General features: G+C 35.2%; 1 protein-coding gene across 2 annotated transcripts in view; it reads left to right on the top strand.

Moving 5' to 3' along the window:
* The window catches only part of TMPRSS11D (transmembrane serine protease 11D), a 55,267-nt gene that overhangs the window by 22,340 nt on the left and 5,840 nt on the right, over positions 1-27,087 (top strand). The window contains exons 2-8 of one of the 2 annotated variants that reach the window (XM_036918147.2): positions 1,249-1,370; positions 3,375-3,493; positions 12,566-12,633; positions 16,035-16,192; positions 19,497-19,535; positions 22,250-22,424; positions 26,585-26,844. In XM_036918147.2, the coding sequence (XP_036774042.2) occupies positions 1,249-1,370; positions 3,375-3,493; positions 12,566-12,633; positions 16,035-16,192; positions 19,497-19,535; positions 22,250-22,424; positions 26,585-26,844 (941 nt within the window). The remainder of the gene's footprint in view (positions 1-1,248; positions 1,371-3,374; positions 3,494-12,565; positions 12,634-16,034; positions 16,193-19,496; positions 19,536-22,249; positions 22,425-26,584; positions 26,845-27,087) is intronic. The other variant, XM_036918148.2, reaches the window with a different exon arrangement.

Below are 27,087 nucleotides of genomic sequence, written 5' to 3'. Positions count from 1 at the left end.
GCAACCTACAATAAGGAGGAATATATTCATAAACAATTTATCAGATAAGGGGCTAACATCCAAAACATATAAAGAACTCATATGACTCAACACTAAAAAAACAAATAACCTGATGAAAAATGGGCTGAAGACCTGAACATACACTTTTCCAAAGGAAAAATGCAAATAGCAACAAGCACATGAAAAGATGCTCCACATTGCTAAGAATCAAGGAAATGCAAATCAAAACCACAATGAAATATCACCTCACACCAGTCAGGATGACCATTACCCAGAAGACAAGAAATAACAAGTATTGGCAAGGACATGGAGAAAAGGAAACCCTCCTATACTGTGGTGGAAACATAAATTGGTGCAGCCAGTGTGGAAAGCAGTATGAAGGTTCTTCAAAAAATAAAAAATAAAAATACCATGCCACCCAATAATTCCACTTCTAGGAATTTACCCAAAGAAAACAAAATCCCTGATTCAAAAAGATATATGTACCCTTTTGTTTATTGCCACATTATTTACAATAACCAAGATATGGGAGTGACCAGAGTGTCCATCAACAGATGAATGGATAAAGAAGAGGTGGTACATATACACAATGGGATATTATTCAGCCATATAAAAATGAAAAAGAAATCCTGCCATTTGCAACAACATGGATGGAGTTGGAGGATATTACATTAAGTGAAATAAGTCAGGTGAAGAAAGACAAATACCACATAATTTCACTTATGTGGAATATAAAACAAAACAAAATAGCAGTACACTCAGAGACATTGAGAAGTGACTAGCGATTACCATGGAAGAAGGGTTGGGGTGTGAATGGGTGGGTAGGATGAGCAGGATAATTCTCAATCATAATATAAGTTCATCACTTGGGTGGTAGTACAGCATGTAGAATGTAGTCAATGGTTTGGTAACATCTTCCTATGTGGACAGACAGTAACTGCACTAGTGGGATGAGGACTTAATAATATGGGTAATTGCTGAAGCACTGTGTTGTGTACTTGAAACCAATATAAGATTCTATATCAACTGTAAATAAATAATAAATCTTTAAAAAAACATTAAAAAGAATGTTGCTCAGTTCGGGTTCATTTCCAGGACTACAGTCTGATCAAGAATTCTTCTATTTCCTGTAAATGCAAGCATGTACAAGCTAAGAAACTTAGGAAGGTAGAAAGTGGTCATGAGCACTGAAATAATGGCTTCCCTGAGTGAAATGAGTAGCCTTTGATATTTCTCTCTTCTTCTAAGGCCAGTACGGGCACCATGGACCTCAAGATGCCTGAATCCCTATGTTGTGTGTTTCATTGCTGTTGCAGTGGTGGTAATCCTGGCGGTGACCATAGCACTGCTTGTCCACTTTTTAGCTTTTGGTAAGTACCAGAAGTTTAAAAGTGCCACTCTTCAGACTAAATAACTAAACATATTTTCAGATTAAAAGTTTGGCATTCTCTTTATTGCCACTTTTATTTCTTAATATAATATAATTATATATCATATATATATATATATATATATATATATCCCTAGACAGGGGTTTGTGCTTATACTTTCCCTTGATGAGTATTTTCTCTCTTCTTTTTTTTCGGCCTTAGTATAATAAATATGACTACCCAAGCAAGAATTATTTTAACCAAAGAAAAAAAATATCTTGGCACTTTTCTGATATTAGAATTTTGCCTATTATGTTTTTTTCATTAACACCAGGATTTCCTTCTCCATTTAATAACCTAACACAATTGTAAAAAGTGAAACATTGCGAAGTTTTAAGTTTCAATAAAAAGCTGGATATGCCCAAGTATTTGTTAATTCATGATCTGTCTCCTGAAGACAGTCTTAAGAGCAGAGCAGTTGTGACAAGAGATGAATTTGCAATTAAGTAGAAGGGATAAAATTGAAGTTTAAAAACGGATTCTGTTCTTTTATTATTTGTTTCTTGCATTCTGTTTATTTGTTATTACATCAAAAAATATAGGCTACTTGGATGAGAAACAATATAAAGAGCACATATACCTTGCTCATTCATAAACAGCTTTCCTTAATATAGCAGTGAAAATATTCTTTTACATGGTTTAACACATTAAAAAATGTGTCAAATTTCTCTAGATAATACATGCTATAATCTGCTTTTTTCACTTAAAAATACACTTAGAGGGTTTTTTTTACAGCTATTATTCTGTCAAACCATTTAAATTGTGTGTGGGGGGTATGTGTGTAAGTGCGTGGGTATGTGTGAGTGTTTAGAGAGATTAAGAAAGAACATATTTTACTGTATAGGACATAAATTTTTGCCATTTGCAAATGGACTAAAATGCTTAATCAAACAAAGGTTGGAAAACTCACAGTAGTACAATAAAATTACCAATTTCAGAAAAACTATGAACTAGGAATAATCTTTCAGCCAATCCAATTATAAAGTTGTGACTAAATACTGCTTTTGACTACATTTGCTATCAAATCACCTGGCGTCAACTAAATCTAAAGCGAATTATAAAGGTGGGAAAAGGAAGCATCAGATTTTGGAATTAATTATTTAATTTTCACTCTTGATGACACTATGTAGTCACACTTAAACACAAAGGGAGGAGCCTCAGTAAACCATCTTCAAAGTGCACCCCAGATACTATTTGTGGACTTTGGAAGACTTGTATCTCTGGCACAAAGGAGTACTCTATTTTTCCCCAGGATGTCCAACTCTTTCCTAACATATTTTCCTGCATATTGTGTATATGAATGATCAAAAGGAAGCAGGAATTTTTCCTGAGACAGATTAAGTTATGTCCATGTTCATAATGTTTCTAAGATTTGTACAGGTATGTTTTAGGGATTTTTATTTCCTTTACACCGTTGAATATATATCCTTTGGAAGACCTTTTGGGGTACAGTAGTTCACATTGGGCAGAAGATTAGATATCTTGTTAGAAGACTTATTTCCTAATTTAGTCCACAAGAATTCTCCTAGAAAAACTATTACTTGAAATATTGTTTTAAAACTATTCAGAATTACTTTAGGCTGTTCCTTAATGATAAATGAATAGTACCATATTATAGATGTTATTAATAGTTCTTGAATGAAAAAATCTGCAGTCACAAATCTCCCTAAAATATGGTAGAATGAAATTATATTTCTGAACAATTTAATTTCTCAAATAATCCTGTCCTTATTTTCATACATCTTTAACAGTTCCAGCTTTACCAATTTTTTAAAGCTGAAAGAAAAATAATTTTATTTTGGTTACATTTATATTTAGAATTTTCTTTCTTTTAAGGGAAGCTTCCCTTAAATTGTGTAATATAGCCTCCCACAGTCCTGAATAAACTAAAGATTAACATATTTAGTAATGTGAGACTGATTTTGCCTTTTCTTTATTTTACAGATCAGAAATCTTACTTTTACCATTGCAGTTTTCAAATCCTCAATGTTAAATACAGTGATGAGTTAAATTCACCAGCTACACAGAAATGTAGGAATTTGAGTGGAAGTATTGAATCTATGGTAAGTTACTATTTGCTCTGCATTCCATCATAAAATAAGAATAATAATAAATCTAATATTTTGTGATATATTTATAATTGCTAGATGCTCTACGTATTTTCCTCCCTTGAATGGTACAAGATGTGTTTCTTTGTGCCTTTTCAAGCTGATTTGCAAGTATAGTGGTTCTTACATTTTCTTAAGTCATAAATGAAAAGTGTTAGCAGGGTCATGAATAAGAGTATATCTTACATGATTATGATCTCCAAGACTTGAAGTCTGTTGTCTGGAAAGTTGAACATTTATTACTGTTCTCCTGGAGACTGTTAAAATCCTTTTCATTTTGCCTTCTTCCCTTTTTTCTTATCCAACTAAATACACAGGTAGTAGGTGTTAAAAGACATGCTTGCATGGACATCACACTTCGGTTCAATGGCAGACACAAAAAATATACAAAGCAAGCTCAGGCTTTCCCTTGAAATGTCTGCAGGCTGCCTGGCCAGAAAACTTCACAGGGAGACCTTTAGCATTCCTTTGTCACCACAGAGCAGGGGCTGGTCTTCAGTCCTGCAGAGTCAAGAGCTGACCACTCTCAGGGTTGCTCACTTACCCTTACCTTTTTTTAGTCGTAAGAACATAAATTAATCCAGTAGCTCTACAACTTAAGCATGTAACAGAATTACTTGGCAAGGTTGTTAAAACACAGATTTCTGGGCCCCAGTGTCAGAGTTTCTGATTCAGTACATCTAGGGCGGACCCAAGAATTTGCATTTCTAACAAGTTGCCAGGTAACGCTGATGCTAATGAATTGATCCATCCTGAGAACTATCATGACTGGGAAACTGAAATCAACTGCTTGTTGAACACATTTTTACCTCAGAGGTAAATTTCACTGGAAGCCAAGTTATGAGACAGCTTCTTCATAAAGAAGCATGAAATTAGAGCAAGGGAAGTTAGGTATGTCATTTAAATGTTTAGTGAAATCAGAATAAACAGCTTAATCAGAATGATTGAGGAAGGTCATCTATGACAGTTCCTCAGATTTTCCTTCTTTTTGATAACCTTGATAGTTTTGAGAATTACTGGGCCAATTTTTTGTAGAATGTCCTGTAATTGGGGTTTTTCTGATGTTTTTCTCTTAGTTATTAGACTGCACTTGTAGGTTTTGAGAAGGAAGATCACTGAGTGAAAGTGTCATTTTCATTGCATCATATGAAAGAGGTACATATTATCAACATGACTTATCACTGTTGACCTTGATCCCCTAGCTGACACTTTGATCACCAGGTTTCTATACTGTAGACTTACTCTGTTTTCCCCATACTATACTCTTTGGAAGAAAGACACTATGTGTAAGCCACACATAAATAGTAGAGGAATTCAGAGTTATGCTTTGAATATTTGAAGAATATTTAAAATTCTTCCATTTGTCTGTTTTCCCCAGGTATTTATTCAACCATTTGTTTATACCAATACAATTGTGCATTTTAAACATTTATTTTAATTTCTAGATTGCACTGCAGAAATGCCACAGTTTATTTCCAGACAGCATTAACACTAGACATAGTAAATATTTTTATTTGTTGTTAATAGGTGAGAAGTTTTGAAGTTCTTTGATTACTAGTAAGGTGTTTAGTATGATATTACTAGTAATATAAGATTACTGTTATCATATATTAATAGGTAACTTTTATATTTTCATTTGTTGATTCCTTGGTCCTGACATTGCCCATTTTCTTACTGAAGCATTTGTCTTTTATTAAAAAACTTTCTTGATTAGAATACTAAAATTAAAATTTGTCTGTCATCCACATTGCACATATTTTTCTACATGTGATTTGACTTTCAATCTTATTTATAATGTAGGGTTTTTGAGATGCCGAATAGATATAAATTTTTATGAAGCCAAAATTATCAAACCTTTTCATGATTTCTCACTTTTATGCCAGGTTGCAAATGGCTTTCTCTACTCCAAATATACTTTAAAATATTCACTGACATTTTGTTTTTATAACTTTAGTATTTCAGTTTTTATAGTTTTATATTTTATTCACCTGTAATTTATTTTGTAATAATGTAGTGATCCAACTTTTTTCCTAAGAAAAGCTATGTGGCAGTACCAAAACAGTGTTAAATAGTGCAATGGATTTATTTGTCATGCCAAATTTATCATATGCTAAGTTCTTCCTTTTTCTTCTCTACTGTACTCTCTTTCACTGATTAATCTTTGCCTTCACCAATACCAAACTATTTAGAATACTATGGCTTAAAAATATATTTAAATACCCAGCAGAGAAATATTTCTGAAATTCTTTCTCCTGATATATAATTTCCAGTTATTCTCATCTACTTATCCTTCTGTACAAACAATTTGAACATTTAAATCAGTATATGAATAGCCCTCTTACATATAGTGATTTATGGTTTACAGAGCACTTTTACATATATTATCTAACCTTCAATTCACAACAGCCATATGAAATAATAAATCATTTTTACAGATGCATAAAGGTTGTGAGATTAAGAAACATATCTAAGGCCATTCAACTGCAAAGTGGTAGAACCAGAATTCAAACCAGTCTCCTGACTCAAAATCCAAGAATGATACCATTTCCCATCGGAAACATGTGTTCATTACCCTTGTCCCATACACAATATCCTTATACTTAATGAGCAGTGGAATAGTCCCAGAACTTTCTTTATATTAAGCAATTCGCTTCTTTTTCCGGTCCTCAGCTTATTCATCAGTAAAATTAAATCATTGGGCTGTATGATTTTTATAGTACATTCTAATGCAAAAGATGATGAGTTTGTGATTTTCATGTAAGATATACATGCCATTTATTCACCTGTTTTTCTCATCCTGCCCCTTTGGCTGCTCTTGTTCAGGCCCTCTGTAGGTTCTCCCTCTTGTACATTGCTGTTAAATGTGGAAATTTCCCCAAGGCTTTGACCTACGCCCTCCTTTCCTCTCGCACTGTTTTCTATCTCTAGATGATCTCATCCATGACCACTACTTCGACCAACATTAATATACTAATAACTCACTCTGTCTCCAGCCCAGACTTTTATTCTGCACTTCAGATCTTTACACCTAACTGCCAGCTTGATATTTCTACTTGGCTGCTTAAAACATCTCAAATATTTTATTATCCCAAATCAAACTCATGATCTCCTACACCATACTAGCCTTCTTCACATAATCCTATCCCCATGAATACCAATACCACTTATTCAGTTTTCCAAAGCAGAAACCTAGAATTCATCCTTGACACTATCATTCCAAATGCCCAATCTATTACCACCTACTGTAGGTTTTCTCCTCTATATTTACCTCAAATTCATTCATTTCTCTCCGTATTTGCCACCACCATGGCCATACAAACCACCACCTCTACTCTAGAGTACTCAAGCAGCACCATAACTAATTTGCATAGTTTCTTCTCTAAAACTGATTGCCTACATTCAGCAAGAGAGATTGTTCTCAGATTGAAAATGTGATTGTTTTCCTCTTGTTTAAAACACTTCAGTGACTTCCCTTTTTCTTTTTTTTTCTCTTTTGCCAACTCTAATCAACATTTACTTCATTTTCATTCACAGGTAACAAAGACATAAATGACTTCCCATTATTTATGATAAAAAGAAAATGCTTCATATGCTGAAAAGATATGCATAGTCTGGCCTTTCTATCACTCTAGACTCCTTGCTCTCTATGCTACAATTGCACTAGCCTTCTTTCATTTCTTACACACAACCTGTTAGTTCCCACCTCAGGACTTTGCATGTGCCATTCATTCAAATAACAAAAATAACACTGTTTCCATTATTTAGCTCACAAATTTTATTAACAAAACTACCTATCAAGTGAGATGGCATAAAGAATAAGGTGATTTATCTCCATGGATAGTTATTTTCCCTCTAAAGATGCAAAATATGTGACAATTATAGACATTCTACATGTAATGTTTTACCCTTTATATAAGCTGTTCTATTAATAGATTTAATGACATTCACTTTGTTAGAATTTACCTAAATAATTCACATCTCATTTCTTATTCTTATCAGTTGTGAATATTACTGAGATGTGAGGATTCTAGACAATTCTAGAATATAGAGATAATATTATCACCTTCAATCAGGCGGATATATAAAATAGTACTCTTTTTCCATTGTTTACTTTACTTTTGTCCAATGCAAGAAAAGGGTCAATAGTATGATAGCAAACTTATGTGACTCTTTGAACAGAGTAATGTTCATAGATATAACAGTCTGTATTAAGTTGATGGTCACTTGCTTTCAAACACATTCTAAAAGTACTACTTTTTTACTCTTCTTCCTCCTTCATACTTTATGTATAAGATGTCATAATCTACATTTTTTGTGTATCCCTTGACTAATTTTGTGTATAGTTGATTTTACTACTTATTTTTTGGACTTCATACTTCCTATTAAATAATTGGTCTACTAACTCTACTGTAGGTTTATTTTCACTGATGAAAAACATATAGACTTAAGAATATTTCCATTTGGTCCTAAATAGGTTCCTTTAACATATCCTGTCAGGCTGGTTTAGTGGTAGTGAATTCTTTTACCCTATATTTATCTGGGAAACTTTTATTTAATTTCTCCTTCAGTTCTGAATGATAACCTTGCTTCCTGATTGTAGTTTCTTTCCTTTCAATTCTTTGAATATTTCATGCCACTCCCTTCTGGCATGTAAAGTTTCTGCTGAGAAGTCTGCTGATAGCGTTATGGATTTTCCCTTATAGATAGCTGTCTCCCTTGCTGCTTTTAAGATTACCTATCCTTAATCTTTGCCATTTTAATTACTATATGTCTTGGTATTGCCTTCCTGGGGTTCATCTTGTTAGGAACTCTCTATGCTTCCAGAACATGGATGTCTATTTCCTTCCCCAGACTGGGGAAGTATTCAGCTATTATCTCTTCAAAGCGACTTTCTACTCCTTTGTCTCTCTCTTCTCCTTCTGGTACCATTATTATGAAAATATTGTTTCATTTGAGTTGTCCCACAGCTCTCCTAGCATCTTCTCATTGTTAGAAATTCTTTCTCTCTCTGTTCCTTAGCTTGATTACTCTGCAGTTCTCTATCTTCCATCATAGTGACTCTGTCGTCAGCTTCCTGAAGTCTGCTATTCAATCCTCTATTTGTATTTTTCATTTTACTTATTGTACTCTTCAGCTCTAAGTGGCTCTTTTATAAATTTTCTATCTTTGTTGAAATTCTTACTGAGATCATCTTTTCCCTAGTTCAACGAACATCTTTATGACTGTTATTTTGAATTCTCTATCATGAAGATTGTTAATCTCCATTTCATTTAGCCCCTTTTCTGGTGTTTTATCTTGTTCTTTTGTTTGGAACATATTCCTCTGCCTCCTCATTTTGTCTGGGCTTCTGTGTTTGTTCCTTTGTATTAGCCAGATCAGCTATGCTTCCTGGTCTTGATAGTAATGGCTTCCTGAGGTGGACATCCTGTGGTTCCCAGAAGCTCAAGATCCTCTGCTAACCAGTGCCTGGTTCTCTTTTGCAGCTGAGTCTCACTTGCTATTGGTGAGCAGGGCCTGCCTTTATGCTTGTCTGCCAGAAATGGCTGATCCCCACAGCTAGCCTCTGTATGCCCTTTGTGTGATGTGAGGCACTTCTGCAGGTATTCATTTTGTGGGCAGGGCCATCCTTTGCCTGTCAGTCAGCAGTGGTGGACTGTTGCTTGGCCATATATGCTGAGCAGGTGTGTACACCTGCAGGCACTGGGATTAAGCCAGTGGGGCAAGTGGAGAGTTTAGAACTGGCTCCCATAAGCATCTGGCCAGTTTAGCTGAGGGAAAGCCAGGAAAGTGTAGCCTTCCCTCTATTTGCCAGTCAGCAAAGTCAGACCACTGCTGGGCCAAGCTCACTGGGCAGGGAGGGTATTCCATGAAGAACCATGGGGTTGAGCCACCAGCAAGGGAGATGGAGAATTTTGAATCTGGCTCCCACAAGCACCTGATCTGTTTTAGTGAGGAAGTGTCATCCTTTTCTCCTCCACAGAGAGCTCCCTCCAACCCCCACTCCTCTGGTGTACTTCCCCCTGCTGGTAAATCTTTCAAACTGCCATACTTTTGTGTTGGGTCTACCAGGACCAATGGAGTATGCCTGTTCTCCTCAAGCGTCAAGAGTCTCAGCCTTCCAGAGTGTTCCAACACTCCTGGGTGTCCAACCCCATTAATCAGCAAATCCCAATGCAATCTAGACTCGTGTTCTCAGAGCAGATCTCCAGGGCCAAGTGTGCAGGTTTCTTGAGTGCTCATCCCCTCCCCTCTCTGTTCCTCTTCCTTCTGCTTGTGGGCTGGGCTTGGGCCCCAACTGATCACAGCTCTGTACCCTTACCTTTCACAATGTGATTTTCTTTTCTTCACCAATTTTAAATGTTCCGTTTGTATTCTTTGGGTCGTTTGCAGGGTTAGTTGTATTTGCTGTGGTTGTTTCCTCAGCATGTATGTAGGAAGAGGTTTTCTCCTTGCCATGCTACTCCACCATCTTTTTGCCACCCTTTGCTCATTGATTGTCTACCAAACATTGAATAAATTCTAATGAAGAGCCAAGAGTATTTTCAACCACTCTGTAAAATATGAATTTTATCCACTAGACTCTTTTGTTATCCTTGTATATAGATATCAACCAATTAACCAACTTGACAGTTTATCTTATTCCTCACTAATGTTTTCCACATAACAAATATGTCATAATTCAAGTAGATTTTTAACATTTTTATCCAGTCTAGACTATGCTGGTGCAATATCAAACCATAAAATAAAATTACAGAAATATTTATCCAAATTTTAAAAATTACTTCAGCTGTAGGTCAGCTCCCTTTTTTTTCTGTTAAAGTCTAGTAATATTAAAGTTAAATTATCTTATTAAAATATCTCCTATAATATATGGTATTAATAAATATATTAAACCATACTTCTGGAATATAGCTCACCAAATGATGGCAAAGATCATAAAATTTGGGATGACTTTTTTCTTTTTTCTTAATACTGGTATTTCTTGATTCTTTTAAATGAACATGAATCATTTCTATAAAACCAACGGTCTCATTATTCTCAAAAATGTTCAAAGTCTCTGTGAAAAGAAAATTATCATTTTTTCAAGCAACTGGTTGGTTTGACATCAGCCTACATGAATGGGTATTTTTAAAGATATAACTGGTATAATAAAGATTGCATAAACTTTAGAGCCTCAAGAATTGCTTTCAAATCCTGCCTTAATGTAATACTTAATTTCCCCATCTTCATCTTTTCACATCCACCTCTACCTTGTTGCAACCACACAGCACAAGCAGCAGGATCTACTCTCCCTTATGAACCTCAGTACTTCTGATCCTGCATCCTAGGGAACAGTTCCAGTTATAGAACTACTCCTAGTTCACTGTGAGGCTGAACTTCATACCCAAAGAAGGCCATTGCTAGAAGTAAGCAATGATCCAGGGAGATAACTAGGGTTAGGTCAGGAAATTACCAGCTGATGTTAAAAATAACCTCTGCTGCTTAGGCATTGATCAGAAAAAACAAAGAAAAGACTGCCCTTTGATTCTTTTTCCATTTTCACATCAAGCTTTCCAATGCTACTTATTTTAAGCTGGTTTTACCCATTTAAAAACAATTTTTTAGATGACAAAAAATGCGCAGAGAAACTACTGAATAGAACATTTTTTCAAAGAAGACCTGCAGATAGCCAACAGATACATGAAAAGATGCTCAAAATCACTCATCATCAGGGAAATGGAAACCAAAAACACACTGAAATAGCACCTCACACCAGCCAGAATGGCTACTATCAATAAGACAAAATATAACAAGTGTTGGCAAGGATGTGGAGAAGAGGCAACTCTCCTATACTGTTGGTGGGAATGTAAATTGATGTAGCGCTATGGAAAGCAGTATGGAAGTTCCTTAAAAAACAAAAAAGAGAAATACTGTATAATACCAGCAATTCTACTTCTGAGAATCTATGCAAAGAAAATTAAACTAATTCAAATAGATATATGCACCCTCATGTTTATAGCCACATTATTTATGATAGCCAAGATATGGAAGCAACTAAAGTGTCCATTAATAGATGATGGATAAAAAAGATGTGGTTCATATATACAATGGAATATTACTCCACCATAAAAAGGAAAGGAATCTTGCTATTTGTAACAACATGAATGGACCTAGAGGGTATTATAAGTGAAATAAGTCACTCAGAGAAAGAGGAATACCATATGGTTTCACCTATATGTGGACTCTGAAGAACAAAACAAATAAAACAGAAATAGACTCATAAACAGAGAATGGATGGCTAGGTACTAGGGAGAGGGGTTAATTGGTGAAATAGATGAAAGGGATAAAGAGGTACAAACTTCAGAGGTAAATTATAAAATAATTTTGCCACAGAGATGGAAGTACAGCATAGGGAATGTAGCTCATAATATTGTAATATCTTTGTATGGTGACAGATGGTAAATACATTTACCATGGTGAGCATTTATAATGTATATAATCGATGAATCACTAAGTTTTCATCTTAGTAATTAACCAATTATAATATTGTATATAAACTATTTTATATTGTATATAAACAGTGATTAACCAATATAATATTGCATATAAACTACATTTCAACAAAAAATGAGTATAAAAGAATAAAAATAAAAACAGTTATTGTGGGAGCACACAATGTAGGTTGTATCAATGGACTCCTCTAGTGTTGGCTTGGCTCCTACACCAACACCCTGGGAATAGCCACCAAATCAACATAACGTGGATTCTCACTGAGTAAAATATCTGATGTGTTTAGATGACGTTTAGCAAAGATACATGCTGTTCATTATCATCTTTGTGTAATATATGAATAGGCACTGCATTAAAAGGCTATATAACCTGCCCAAATCATTCCCATGTGTTCTGAGATGAAATCGAACTATACTGAATTGAACTGAACTGAAAACTCAAGTCTCTATTCCTCATGAACATAAGTCCATGTTGCAAGGTTGGGAAGAGGAAAGAGAGGAAGAACTATAGAGAGGTAATTTTCCTTTTTTTCTACAGATTACTAAAACATTCAAAGAATCAAATTTAAGAAATCAGTTCATCAGAGCTCATGTTGTCACAGTGAGGTGAGTGGAACTACATAAAAAAATACATAAGCTTAGATGCAATTTAGCCCATTTGCCTTTTGTTCACAGCACGGATAATGAATGAAATGTTCACACAAGTTGTCACAGTGTTATGAAAATAGCATCATCTTATCTTATAAAACAATGCCAAAAAATGTCATATATGATCTATTTACCTATTAATATAAATAACCATAATACTACAATTCTTGATGGAAAGGAAGAGAGGAAAGAAAGCTGAATTAAAGTACAGAAACAGGGCTGTCATGTTGTACAAATCCATTGGATACCACTCACATCACAGTCTATGTAAACAGTGCCTCTGGAGTTGTGCAAATGCTGTGGCCCTGGGCGTATTTATCCAAGATCAGAACACTGTAACCAACATCAAAAGTGGCTTTTTGGTTTTTATCTGCCTGGAAGGCCATACTATAAAGGATGATGTGGCCAAATCTGATCATATCTGTCATGAATTAATAATAGGGAGAGTAGTTGCATGCATGCTAGTTATTTGACATTCCTGGCTTAGTTGAATACATACCTATCCACATGATGGGATGAGACAGGCCCTCCCAACTAGTCACCCTCACTGACCTTATCTGAAATTCCTCGAATGCCCATATTGATTGATCTTTCAAATAATATGCAAAAGTTTTTTGGAAGGAGAGGAATTGTATCAATTTTCTTCTCAAATACTAACACCACAGACAATTAATTCTTTCTTATTCTCTGTAAAGTCACCTAGTAAGTACCCAGGAGCATGGATCTCTGGTCGGATAAGTTTCATTGAGGAGTCAGAGAAGTAGGAGAATCCATGGGAAGAGTATTTTCCAAAATGAATTTCTATCAGTTTGGTGCACACTGACATTAGTACTTTATTGTGAAGATCTCTGTACTAAGCCTTCCTTGTTTTGCTTTGATCTGAAAAAATGTCCCTACTTTAGCCTCATTCTTGAATAATACTTTAGTGTGGATATAAAATTCTAAGTTGATAGCTATTTTATCTCTATTAATAAAATAGTACTATATTTTAATATATTAAATATTATTTTATATTTATACATTGTAAAATTTACACTGATAAAATATTAGTATATTTTATATACTGCCTTCCATTGTTGCTTTAAAGAAACTGTCCTTCAGTCAAAATGTTCTTTAGTAGCTAGCTAGTCCTTTCTCTATTGTTTGAAAATCCTCCTTTTGTTTTTGGAGTTCCGAATTTTATAACTTATTTGGGTGTGGGTTTTCTTTTAATCAGTATGCTTCAGACTCACTGTGATCTGAGGTTTCCTGCCTTTATCAATTCACAGTATCCTTTGTAAGATTGCTGATCCTTTGTTTTTGTGTTCTTTAGCATTGCATTAGGTAACTGGTGAACCTTCTCCTGTCTCTTGGCCTCTATTTGACCTTTTTCATCTTTATGCTATATTCCATGTGATTTCTTCATCTCTTTCAGGTAACTAATTTCTCTTCAGCTTTGTCTTATATTCTGTGTAACCCATCCACCAAGTTTTTTTTTTTCATCCACTGAGTTTTTAATTTCAGTTAAAAACTATGTTATATTTTCCTGTCTGCAAGCTCTATTTGTTTCTTTTGATAATCTGCCTGATCTGTTTGGTAATGTCATGTACTTTTGACATATTTTATGATTTACCCATTTAAGTCATGTCATTTCAAACATACCTGATTATCTGTTAATCTTATTATGTAAGTTTTTGGGGATACTCTTCTGTTTCTCATTCGTGATGCATTGTTTATTACTGGGATTGTATGCTTATCTTTAGCCCCACTTTATAAGTGGTATCCTATGCATCCTGGATTTAACATACCTCCAGAGCATTTGCTTCTATCAAACGCTTGGAGGATCCACGGCACATGGACCAGTTTTTGGTTAATTTCTCAAGTTAAAGTTTCTGGGACCATGCAGATAGTAAATGCAGATCCAAAAGTTCCCTGCAGCAAGGCTCATGATTATCCATTCTCAGGAGAATCTTCTCTTTTCTGCACAGACTTGGACCCCCGAGACAAACTTTTTTTTCTCTTACAAGATGATAAGCAGATTTTTTTCTTTCTAGTCCATGCTTTCACTGAGGATTTAGTTCTTTGAGCATCCTGGCCTTATTCTGAAACCTCGTGTCCTTTTCCTGATTTTGCACTAGCCCAAGGCCTCACCTCCAATGCCTGTGAAATGCTAAAACTCGAGCCTGTTGGATGTGCTAGTGCTTACCACAGAATATTTACATTTTTTATTTCTGGTCTTCCAAGATTTTTCTTACTTTCATGTGAGCTCAGCTTTCCACTTCAAATGAAGTTTATAATAATTTAGTATGTCTGGTTGTTTTATATGTTTTATAATCATTTAGGCCTTCATGTTGCTAGACATGGAAGTTATAATTATTTTTTCAGTGTCTGTTTCTCCATCTACACTGGAAAATCCATGATAATGACAACTGCAAATCTTGGCCACAGTTCATTTCTAAAACTGAGAGTAGTGCCTAGCACAGGAAGATGCTAAGTTAATATCTGCTCAGTAAATATTAAATTAATATCTGGAATGAACGTTATGGCAAAACTGACCATTGAGATAAAATGAGGAGGCCTAGAGTAAATATTAGAGCATCTAAACAAAGTTTGCCTAATGTACATTTTCAGAATAGAAGATAGCCAATGTTAGCTGGGTGAAGTAATTTACAAGGAAGGAAGTGGAAGTTATCTCAGTTTTAGATAATTATAGTCTGTAGTCAAATTGTCAAAGTTCATTGTGAGGAATGTCTATGGTTAACTGAAATGGAGATAAAAGTCTTAACATATGATTACAAAAGTTAAAATTTGCTTTTGAACAAGGTATAGGCTCCAGAAAATTAACTTGAGCCTCTAAGTCACATAAATTTAGAGCCTCAGCTCTTTATGTTTGCTTAATGAGATGAGGGTTTTTTGTTGTTGTTAATTTGTGAAATCTAATAATAGCCAATGCTTAAAGTGAACTTACTGCATGCTATGTACTCTTCCCAAAAGTTTTCCATGTATTTACTCATATAGTCTTCATAACAACTCATTTTAATGTGAAAAGACTTAGATACAGAAAGATTCAGAAAAAAATAATTTATCAAAAGTTATGGATATGCTGTAAAAATGGCAGAGCTAGTATTCAAATTCTGGCATTCTGACTTCAAAGTCCACTATACTGAATGGTGAGTACAAGTGTAGTATGCATTAAAACCAAATACTTGTAGGATAGCATTGTGATATATCATTACATATGGAAACGCTGTTATAAGTCTGTTCTATAATTAAATTTCTGAAGTTGAATTTTTTTAATGTTTAGTCAAGAAGAGTACAAAAATAGAACAGTAGAAAATTATCATAATTATCTATTTCTTTTAAATCTTAATGGTTTCCAGGCAAGGTAGTGGTGGTGTGATAGCAGATGTTGTCATGAAATTTAAATTCACTAGAAATAACAATGGAGCATCAATGAAAAGCAGAATTGAGTCTGTTTTACACCAAATGTTGAGTAACTCTGGAAACTTGGAAATGAGCCCTCCTACTGAAATAATGCGCAAGTACCATTTTTTATATACAATTTCATTTTAATATATCCCTTGACTAAATCAGCTATAATTCATATTTTAATTTAATGAGAGACTGGTTTTCTTTCCTTTGAATTAAACTTTATGAAAACAATGTATTACAAACTGGATATAATATATAATTCTCTAAGATAAAACATTCTGAAGTTTGAAGAATCTTTTAGCATTCATACAGTAAATATCTTTTGCTAAAAATTAATTTTCTCCCTCAACACTCCTTATGAGGGATGTTTTGTCAGCTGTTCAATTTGTAGGTATGCTATAAGAATGATCAATAGCACCTCAAGGTTAGAGGGCAATTTAATTAATAATCCACCTCACTCAAAAAAAATTGGAAGGTATCTAGTAAATATTTTATTCTGGTAGAATAAAGAAGGAAGTTATAAGATTTAGCAATATCCCTATCTCCTCTCTGGGAATCCTTTCTACCTCTGCCTAACTTGAATCTATTTCCATTTCTTTCCATCCCTGAGGTTAGCGCTCTGGTCCAAGCCAGTGTCATTTCTTACTTGAACTACTTTACTAGCCTCCACACTATTATCTTTCTATACTTTCTTGGCACCTTCCAAACTATTGTCCACAAATTAATCAAGAAAAACACGTATATAATCTTGCTTGAAAGTCTCCCACAGCTTCCTACAAAAACAAAAACAAAAACAAAATACCAGTTGTAAGTTAGACACCATATTTCCTGGTTTGCCTCAGATTGTCCCAGTTTGAGCCAATTGCCCATTAATAATATTGCTTCGTATGTGTCCTGGTTTGGATGATAAATGATATAACCATCTCATCCAGAGCACTGCATGACCTGGTTCATACTTAACCCTCCGGCCACTTACTATACCCCTCTCTTCCCCATTCACCATACTCTAGCCACACTTTTATTTTCTCCATCCAAGTTCCTCTCCTCCCTGCTTCAGGTCCTTTGTTCTAACTTCTTATAACACTCTAGATCACCCCCTCACATCCATCAAATATCATCTGAATTACTGCTTTCTAATGTAAGCCTTTTTTAACATCCCTTACTCACCTATTTACCAGTGTATCAGACTCCTTTATTTTCCTTCATAACAGTTATCACACTAAAGTACAAAGTTATTTGTATGATTTTTGTACTATTTGTCTTCATCCTATTCTGTAAGCTTCCTAAACCTAAGAACCAGTCTGCCTTGTCCATCCTACTGTCCTTCTACTGCCCAGTGTCTGCCATATAATAGTCCATTAATATTTGTTTTATGACTAAAATTACTTTTAGTAATTACTTTTAAATATCTTATTTAAGGACACTCCTTCAACTTTATTTTACACTGCTAACTTAATAAGCCATGATTCTCTCATAATAAGTGAAAGATTAAAGGATTTTGGTGGCTCCCACACTGGACTGATTTCAATCAGTATATACTTGTTACAGCTGTACTAGTTATTAAAATACTGAAGTGCTTACCTGTCTGTTATAAACAACCATTGCATCAGGCTCAAAAAGTTCTCTCCCTACCCCCTCCAAGTCCTCCCATCTCTACCCTGGACTCCTGGCTCCTCCTCCTGCAACTGAATAGTTACTGCTTAGCACAGCAAGGACCTCCAAGACATTGCTCAGCGCCAGGGATGGCTGCATCCTTTCTGACCATGGCCTTGCTTACTGACTGATGCTCATGCATTACAATTTGTTTAATCCTCAAAACAACCATATCTTAGAGATACTTTTATTGGCCCCACTCAGAAAAGATAGATAAGTGCCCAAGTCAAACAGTCAGTAGGCAGGGGAGTCAGAATTCGAACTCAAGTCCTCCTTATTCAAAGAATAAAAAGGAATAGTCAGCTCTTTTTACTTCCTGCCTCCAAAAGGTTGTTTCGGCTGCTCTAACATTTACAAAGCAGATGTAATACCGACCCCTGTGAAACTTCTGATAGCAAATAAGTTTGCATAAATTGATTTTAGAATACATGAAAACCTGTCTGAGAAGTTTAATTTTATCTTATAGGAAATAAGAAAACTAAATTCTCATTAAAGATTTCCAGCAGGGAAGGATATGTGATCTAACATACATTTCCAGAAAAATCAGACTGGCAAAGGACAGGTAGATAGATGGAAGGTGCAAAAGTGAAAAGCGGGACCCCAGTTTGAAAGTTATTTAATAGTAAAAATGTCAGATGATGAAAGAATTAACTAGTAGCCAAAGTGGTGTGGAGAATGGGGCTAAATCAAAGGATAGAGGCTAGAAGGTACAAAATCTGGAAACCAGTAAGATGTGGAAATGACAAGTGAGGAGAAGCTAGAGACCATTTCAGATTTCTAGCTGCTAACAGAAGGGTTATCTTTTAGGAAAGAAGGAAATATAATGTAAGTAGCAAATTCGGGGTAAAATTTGGTCACACTGAATTTAAGATAGCTATAGGACATGTAGAGAAAACAGTACACTGACCCTTAACTGGAAAAGGCAGACCTTCATATCTGATTGCAACATATTTTCTTTTCTGTGCTCTCCCAGCATTTCCCTGCATGCAGCACCTAAACTAGCTCTCCTGACTCATTGCTCCACAAACTTCTCACACCTCCATGCATTCGTGCCCATATACCTTCCATCTGGAATCCTTTTCTCTCCTGCCTGCCTGAAAAATTCCTGTTAGGTCTTCAAAATCCAGCTTACCTGTTATTCCCACCATAACTTCTGTGCATCCCTCAGATGGCACAGGTTACTCTCCTTGCTCCTCTCTACTTAGCAATTAAATTTATTTGAATGAGTCCTTGATTAATTTCTATCTATAAATTATGTGAGGGCTGATGCCCTATACTTTGCTCACTGTTATAACTGCTGTACTAGACTAGTATCAGAAAAGTAATGTAGATATTTCTATATATACCCACATATATATTTGACTAAATGAAAATTTAGCTTCTCTTAGAGCATCTATCACATCGCATCTTAATGATTTGCTTACGTTTCTGTTTTCCCAACCAAACTGAGTGACTTGAAAGCAGTAATATCTTTTAAATATCTCTTAAGTATCTTTTAAGTTTTTGATGGAGAATTAAAGTAAAAATTTTAGTGTGCAAACAATAAACTGGGAAAATATTGTAAACACAGATTCCTGGGGCTTATGACTCAGATTATTTTAGCAGATCCAAGATGGAGCCCAGAAATCTGTATTTTAGTAGTCCTCTAAGTGATTCTGATTGTGTTTGAGGACTACTTTTTAAGAAATTAAGGTGAAATGATAAACCATCCTATTGTACTGATCTTTATCTCACTCTTTTTTTTTTTTTAACACCAGCAATTACTAGCCAGGATACAATAGATTTTTTCACTAAAGGTAAGTTTCAAAATTATTTTGTAAATGTGGTTTACCCAAAACAAATGGTAAATGTTCAAGTCATTTGAGCTCTTTTCCAAGGAAGTGTCTATTGAGGTGATATCTTTATTCTTAGTTAACTCACGTGGGTTGTTGCTGAAATAAGACATTGCTGACTCCATTGGCCCATAAAGGGTTATTTAGGTTTTCCCCTTCTTCTAGAAGGAAGAGGAAGTAGCAGTGGTATTCCACCTACTCTGTATTAAGTTTGGCCTCATGAAAATTTTCCTGGCAGGTTTGAGAAACTTTTCCTGCCCTCATTCTATTGTGGCATTTCTGTAGATTTGTAAATTATGTTTGGTGATACATTTTACATGGTTTCTCCTAACCACCAGAATAGCTTGCTTTCTTGTGGACTTAGGTTATTCAAAGAGCATAATAAAAAAATTAAAGAAAGTAATGTCAGTTCTATCTGTAACTTGAAGGAAAAGTCACTACTTTCCAATGTCATTCTTTACATTCTCAGGCTAGAATAGAAGTAGAAAATGGCAGTTTACTTCTCTGATAAAATGTAGTTGGAAATTTGTTCAGTGTACTTCAATAGCTGGCCCAGCTCAGATAACTTAAGTGATATTATAAAGTAAAGCTGCCTCTATGGATGTTTTTCAACTCCATTATATACTTAATTCATGTTTCGTTCACTTTGAATTTTTTAATTTTTAAATTTGTTTATGTTGAGGTACACAATAAAATGCACAAATCTTAGTGTATAACTTGGTGAATTTTGACATGTGTATATATCCAAGTAATTCATTCCTCATTTAAATGTGTATTTCAATTACTAGAGAACTGGGTTGCACAATGCGGCAAAGGACCCTATGTTCCATGTATATTCTTGATGAAGTCTGGGCCTCCTTCATCCAGGAAGTTTTTTAGAAAAAATGCCTTTGGATGGTTGTTCTATTGAAACAGCATCACTGCTTTAGAGCTGGTCCAGCAATAGTGATTGTTGGTGGTGATTTACTGCTAATTTCTTGGTAACAGACTAAGCAAAAGGAGTAAGTTATGAGAATAGGAACTGAAAGATCAACCTACCCCAAACTGTTGCAGCTTTGGTCATTGGAGTGCTCATGGGCTCTCTCAAAATGCTAGAATAAACCTCATTTTTATACTTAGAAAACTTCAGTCACCTTCTAGAATATTCTATGGACCTAAAGTAACTCCCTTTGAAGGGCACATTTAGTAACATAGAGTAAATTATGGATGGTGGACTGGAACCTCTGTGACGAACTTCATAACCACCACAGAATCTTCTTGATGAGAGCAGTTTTCCTCCAACTTCAATGTGCACATGCATCACTCATTAAACTGTAGCTTCTAATAAGTTCTGAGGATCTAATGTACAGCATGGTGACTAGTGTTAATTCAGTATTGTATACTTGAAAGTTGCTGAGAGTAGCTTTAAACATTCTCACCACATATATACAAAGAGAGGGCTACCTATATGAAGTGAGGAAGGTGTTAATAATCTTGATCTTGGTAACCATTTGACATATGCATTGTTGTACACTTTATCATCACTTGTATACTTTAAATGTGTAAAATTATATCTTTCAATTATTCCCTAATAAAGTTAGGGGGACAGAACGCAGCTTCTGATTTGCTCCCTGGTGTGGATCTGAGAGTCATTATTTCCCTTTTTCTCAGCATTGAGATACAATTGACAAATAAAATTGTAAGCTATTTAAGGTGTACAACGCTACAGTTTGATACACATTGCGAAAAGATTCCCACCATCTAGTTAATTAACATATCATCACCTCACATATTTACCACCCCCACCATCACCCTTTCTTTTGGTGAGAACATTTAAGTTCTAATCTCTTAGCAAATTTCAACTATACAACTCAGCATTATTAACTTTAGTCACCATATTATACATTAGATCCTCAGAATCTGCCTACTTTATAGCTTTATACTTTGTAACCTTTTACCAACCTTTCCTCTTTCTCCCAACACCTAGGCCCTGGCAACTATTTTTTACTCTGATTCTATGAGTTTGACTTTTTCTTTAGATTCCACATATAAATGATACCAGGAAGTATTTGTCTTTGTCTGGCTTATTTAACTTAGCATGATACCGTCCAGGTTCATCCATGTTGCTGCAAATAACAGGATTTCCTTCTTTTTTAAGGCTGAATAATACTCCATTATTCCACTGTGTGTGTATGTGTGTATGTACACACACAGACACAATTATTTTCTTGGTCCATTTAGCCACTGGCAGACACTTAGGTTGTTTATATCCAGTATCAACACTTCTAAACTTTCAGGGGTGACCATACTGCAGGTCCACAGATCACTCTTTGAGTAGCAAGGCTATTGAGAAGACAGAAATTTCATAGTCAACTTGGAACCTGAGCTGGGTACATTCAGCACTGACCTATCTGAAGCCCCACTTAGGAGGAATTCCAGAGAACTCTGCTCCAGAATTTGAAGCCTCCATGCCAATTAAGTTAGGAATGTTCTCTGAGATGCAGTCTATAGGCAAGAATAGTCACATAAGCACTCTAAGAATATAACATATTGTTCATGCTTTGGGGAAAGCTAGTATGTCCTGAGGAAGAATACATAAAGGACAGAAAAGTCATAAATGATGGAGAGACTCTTGCAGCATCTCCCAAATGCAAATGAATCATGATGTTCCCAGCACATTAATACCCTTCTCTCATTAGAATGTGGGGCCCGTCCAGACCTAATAACACTGTCTGAGAGAATCATAGGAGGCACTAGGGCTGAGGAAGGAGACTGGCCGTGGCAAGTCAGTCTGCAGTTGAATAACATTCACCACTGCGGAGGCGTCCTGATCAGTAACACGTGGATCCTGACAGCAGCCCACTGCTTCAGAAGGTGAGGCTAAAGCTCCTGACCCATCTGGGAACAACTAGGAGAGAGATATGCATGCATGAGAACCCATCCATTGCCCCAGGACTAAATGTGATTGTATTGTGTCAGAAATAATGCAAAAAATATGTAGTCTTTTCTTCCTATTCATAACAGCAAAAATATTTTTTTCTCCTTCAGCTTGCTAATTTATCCTATTTTTCTGTTTCAGATAATAATATATCATTATGACAAACAACATTTATATGTCAGAATGTTTAATTTAAATTCTAGCTATGAAAGCTTAGGAAACTCTCTAATCTCCATAAGCCTCTTTGTTTTTCAAATTATGGGCAATTGGGGGACATACTATTATCTATGTTTTAGTGTTATTCATAGGATTAAATACACTAATGTAAATAAATGTTAAATGTTAGCAAAATGAATTGCTGCAGGAAATCTGCACATTGTATCACACAAGCTGATCAGAAGGCTGATGGCTGATCTGAGACTGCTTCATTAACTTATTAATAATCTGAGACTTCTTTTAATTTATTCTTTCAAAAAAATCACTGAGTGTCTACTCTGAGCACAATGTTATCTATTATAAAAGCTAATTAAACAACCACTGCTCCAACTTTAAGCAAACTATATTCTACTTGCTGGAGGTAAACATGTACAAAAATAGTAATCAATTACAGTGAGTAGTATAAATAAAATGAATTTAAACAACATACAGAGAATTCTTCACTGATGTGACTAAAGGCTATTGCTGATATTAAGGTAACAAACTGCCAATGGAGAGTAGCATGCATGAACTTATCCTATTGGTATAAAGAAAAGGTCCTCTTACTTTAAAGGAGAACTGTAGACCTCAGCATGACTAAGACTTGAACTACTTACTTTATTACTGGAACATCCCAGACCCCAACAGTTGTTAGGAACCATACTCCAAAAATTAACTCAGAAAAGCAATTGTGATCTGAAATCAAGTGTGTTGTTGACAGTATCTATTCCTTTCTCAGACTTTTTCAATAACCACTGTCTAAAATCCAATTTACCACATTCCCAAAGCCTTCCAATCAGATCAATCTAGACTTACTTCTCAAAGCATGAACCTTGAGCTCCAGCCAGATTGCATTATTCTCCTCCCTTGGACTATTCTTATATTTTCCCATTTAAGAGCACTTGCTCAGTCTGCTTATTCTCCCTCAAATGTTAATATCCCTTCCAACTCTCCATTTTTTCCTATTGGAATTTTGTAAAGTCATCACTATTTCTGAGAAGTCCTTTACAGATTTGAGGATACTGCCACATAATACACTGCCTTGTTACAAAAGTGTTTGTTAAATTAAGAGTAAGCAAAATTTAACAAAACAAGGGCAGTTTCTCAACAAAAGTTTTCTGAAATCCAAAATTAAATTTTCCTTACAACTCAATATTTTTTGCACAGTGAATGAATTTCAAACTTGTTCTAAAAGATACTCTCAGAGTTATCAAAATTTTTAAGACTGATACATTTATTGCTATATTCCAGATAATACAAGCAATGAAAGTCTCAAAATCATTTCAGTCTTCATTGCCAGCTGGAAGAACAAAAAACAGGAATGGCACTGATTTCAGTCATCCCTGAGTATGGGAACCAGAAATACATATCCCTAGATTTAGCAGGCACTTTAACATCATCTAGGAAGCCATACAAACAGTACTGGGTTCTAAACCCTATGCAGACCCAACCACCAAAAGCTAAATTGAAGATGTCATTATAATGAAAACCAGAGTGATAAACATCACCAATGATTACCACGAGAATCCATGATTTTAAAGGCTCAGGACATCTTTAAATTTTGCTTCCTCCAATCCTACTCACTACCACGACTGACCCAGTAGAGCCAACAAACTATGGGAACCTTGTCTTGGCACCCTCCCCATAGACCTGGTTGTCACTGAGAGCCCAACAGTGAGGATTTGTTTGGAGCATGACCAGTCTTACATCAAGGTCCACGGAAGTAATGAGGCCCTCATAGCAAGGCCCCTGGAACTGGCACCTCCTCTGTGAAACTTTCCCTAATGTTCCCTTTCCTCCTCCAAGTTAGTACCACAGAAATGTGCTTATCTATCACTAGCAGTAGTCCTGTGACTTATGATAATTTGTCTCTGTCAGTCTCCTCCATTAGTGTGTAGAGCTTCTGAAACACAGACAAGAGCTTGTATTTTTATTCCCTGAGACTCATATTATTCCTTCTATGAAGTAGACACTTAGTAACAGCTTGTTGAATTATATCTAATGAAAACAGTAGTTACCTTCATTGAGTGCCTACATTGTGCCAAGCACTGTGCTTGTCATACTTATCTTAATTAATACAACTGTGTGAAAGGGGATCATCAGTCACATTTAACGCAAAAATAAACTGAGAAATTGAGGTAATTTGGTAACTTACCCTAAATAACACTGCTTATATGTGGCATAGCCAAAATTTAAATCTAAATGTCTCTGGTTCCATACCAGACTCTCATTCATTATGCTGGAAGAAAGGAAAGGGAGGGAGAGAGAGAAGAAAAAAAGAAGAGTGTGTTTAGAATCTTCTCTGAAAAGACCCTGAGAAAATTTCAGTAAAAAAAATTCATGTATTTGCTAGTTGTTAACTATTTCTTTAGAATTTTTAACTAGCATTCATTCTTAGACAAGCTGCTATACCTTATAAAAGTATTTCCTAGACATATAATTTTTTATATTCTGTGTCAACTTCACTATCTAAACCCCACAAAAGTCTTCAATTGTTATTTGGTTACATTTTGTTTTTAATTCAACTTTCAGAGCAATGTTGAGTTAATCAACCCTCCAATTTAAAGATCCTTATTTTTACCAGTCTACCTTTCTCATATTTTATTTTTGACTCTTGCCTACTTGGATTGCTTTTGCACTGCCCTCTTTGCCCCCTTAGGCTAACATATTTGACATATTTATTTAAATATATAATTATCTGTAAAACATAGGTTTGTACATGCCTGCAATTTGTATAAATAGCATTGTGTATAAGTAGCATATTGTTTCTTACTGTTTTTGCTCAATCCTAGGATTTCATTCTGGTCCACCATGGTATCCACCATATTCCTTCATCCAATTACGTTGCTCCAACTTCCAAATGCCAAACACACACACATCTTGAATTTCTCTTAAATATGTACCCAGAAATATATATGTAGTCTTCTAAGTATGCTAGAATGCTGTTCTGATTTCCATTTCCCACAGCTTATAGTGAATTTGAGTAGCTTTTCACATATGTACTAGCTGTTTGGGCTTCCCTCCATGAGTTGCCTACTAATATTCTTTGTCCATTTTATAATGGTTTTTCTTTCCATTTATTGTTGGTTTACAGACTTTTTTGTATACCTTACAATAATTTTAGATATTAGACATTGCAATTATTTACTCATAGTTGCTCATCCATCTGGTAAACATATGTGTGGAATACTTGATTTTGATTACTGAAATTCATCCAGTTCTAACTTTATGGTTTGTGTCTTCAGGATTTGTCTAAAAAGTCTCAATTCCTAGGTCACAAAGATAAGGCTTGCACTTTTTTAAATGTTAGCGTGTTTTCTACATATACAGGCGTGTGCATGCACACACATACACAGGCACCAAAATCTTCAACAAGCATCACACTTAGGACAGAAAAATCATTCATCCATTAATAAGACAAGGAACCCCTTATCATCACTACTATTTAAATGGAGCTTCTGGCTAAAGTCAAGGAAAGGGCAAAAGTAAAGATTGGAAAGAATAAGTTAAAATTATCATGGGCATTATTTCAGACTTAACAGTTACCTGGATGAGAGAATATAGAAAAGGGAGAAATCAAAGAGGAGATTTGCATTATGCTAGTCATCATTAGAGAATCAGAATATCCTCACTGGGATGGAAAAGCGCCAAGATGTTCATCACCCCAACAGGTTTTCTAAAATTTTTCTGTTTCTTTAAACAAATGATACTCACACTTCCAGGAAAGAGTTACACTCATTTACTAGGTATGTAATAAAGAAGATACAGCAAAGAGATAATGATCGAGTAGTTCCTAGATGGTAGCAGGAGGCGACAAACACAAAAGCCAAGTATTTGAAATGCTCATAAATTCTCTATTCAAACAGCACGTTTTCATGTTTGTTTGTTTATTTGTTTTTAGCAATTCTGATCCTCGTCAATGGGCTGTCACATTTGGTATTTCCACAAGATATCCTATACAGAGAAGAGGAATAAGGAATATTATAATCCATAATGATTATAAACCTGCAACTCATGAAAATGATATTGCACTTGTACAACTTGACAGACCTGTCACCTTTACCAAAAATATCCGTAGGGTGTGTCTCCCAGAGGCTACCCAGAATATTCTACCTGGTTCCACTGCTTATATAACAGGATGGGGATCTCAAAGCTATGGCGGTAAGTGTTTCAGGAAAAATAAAACAAAAACAACAACAAAATCTCTGGTAGTTGCTATCATGTAATTTTTTTAAATTAGGAAACACCTGAAGGTTCTGTCTAGGGACCGAACCATCATATATTCTGGTCAGCCGAAGCTCTAGCTATTCCTGAGTCTCTTCAGCAAAGCAAAGCAAGGCCCCTAGAAATTATGGGAAATTCTCCAATATAGTAATAGGGAAATAAATAAACAAAAGTAATGAA

Source organism: Manis pentadactyla, chromosome 5 (genome assembly GCF_030020395.1).
Source record: "Manis pentadactyla isolate mManPen7 chromosome 5, mManPen7.hap1, whole genome shotgun sequence".
NCBI classification, from domain to species: Eukaryota; Metazoa; Chordata; class Mammalia; order Pholidota; family Manidae; genus Manis; species Manis pentadactyla.
The sequence above is the reverse complement of the archived record's forward strand: the minus strand, read 5'-3'. Positions and strand labels throughout refer to the sequence as shown.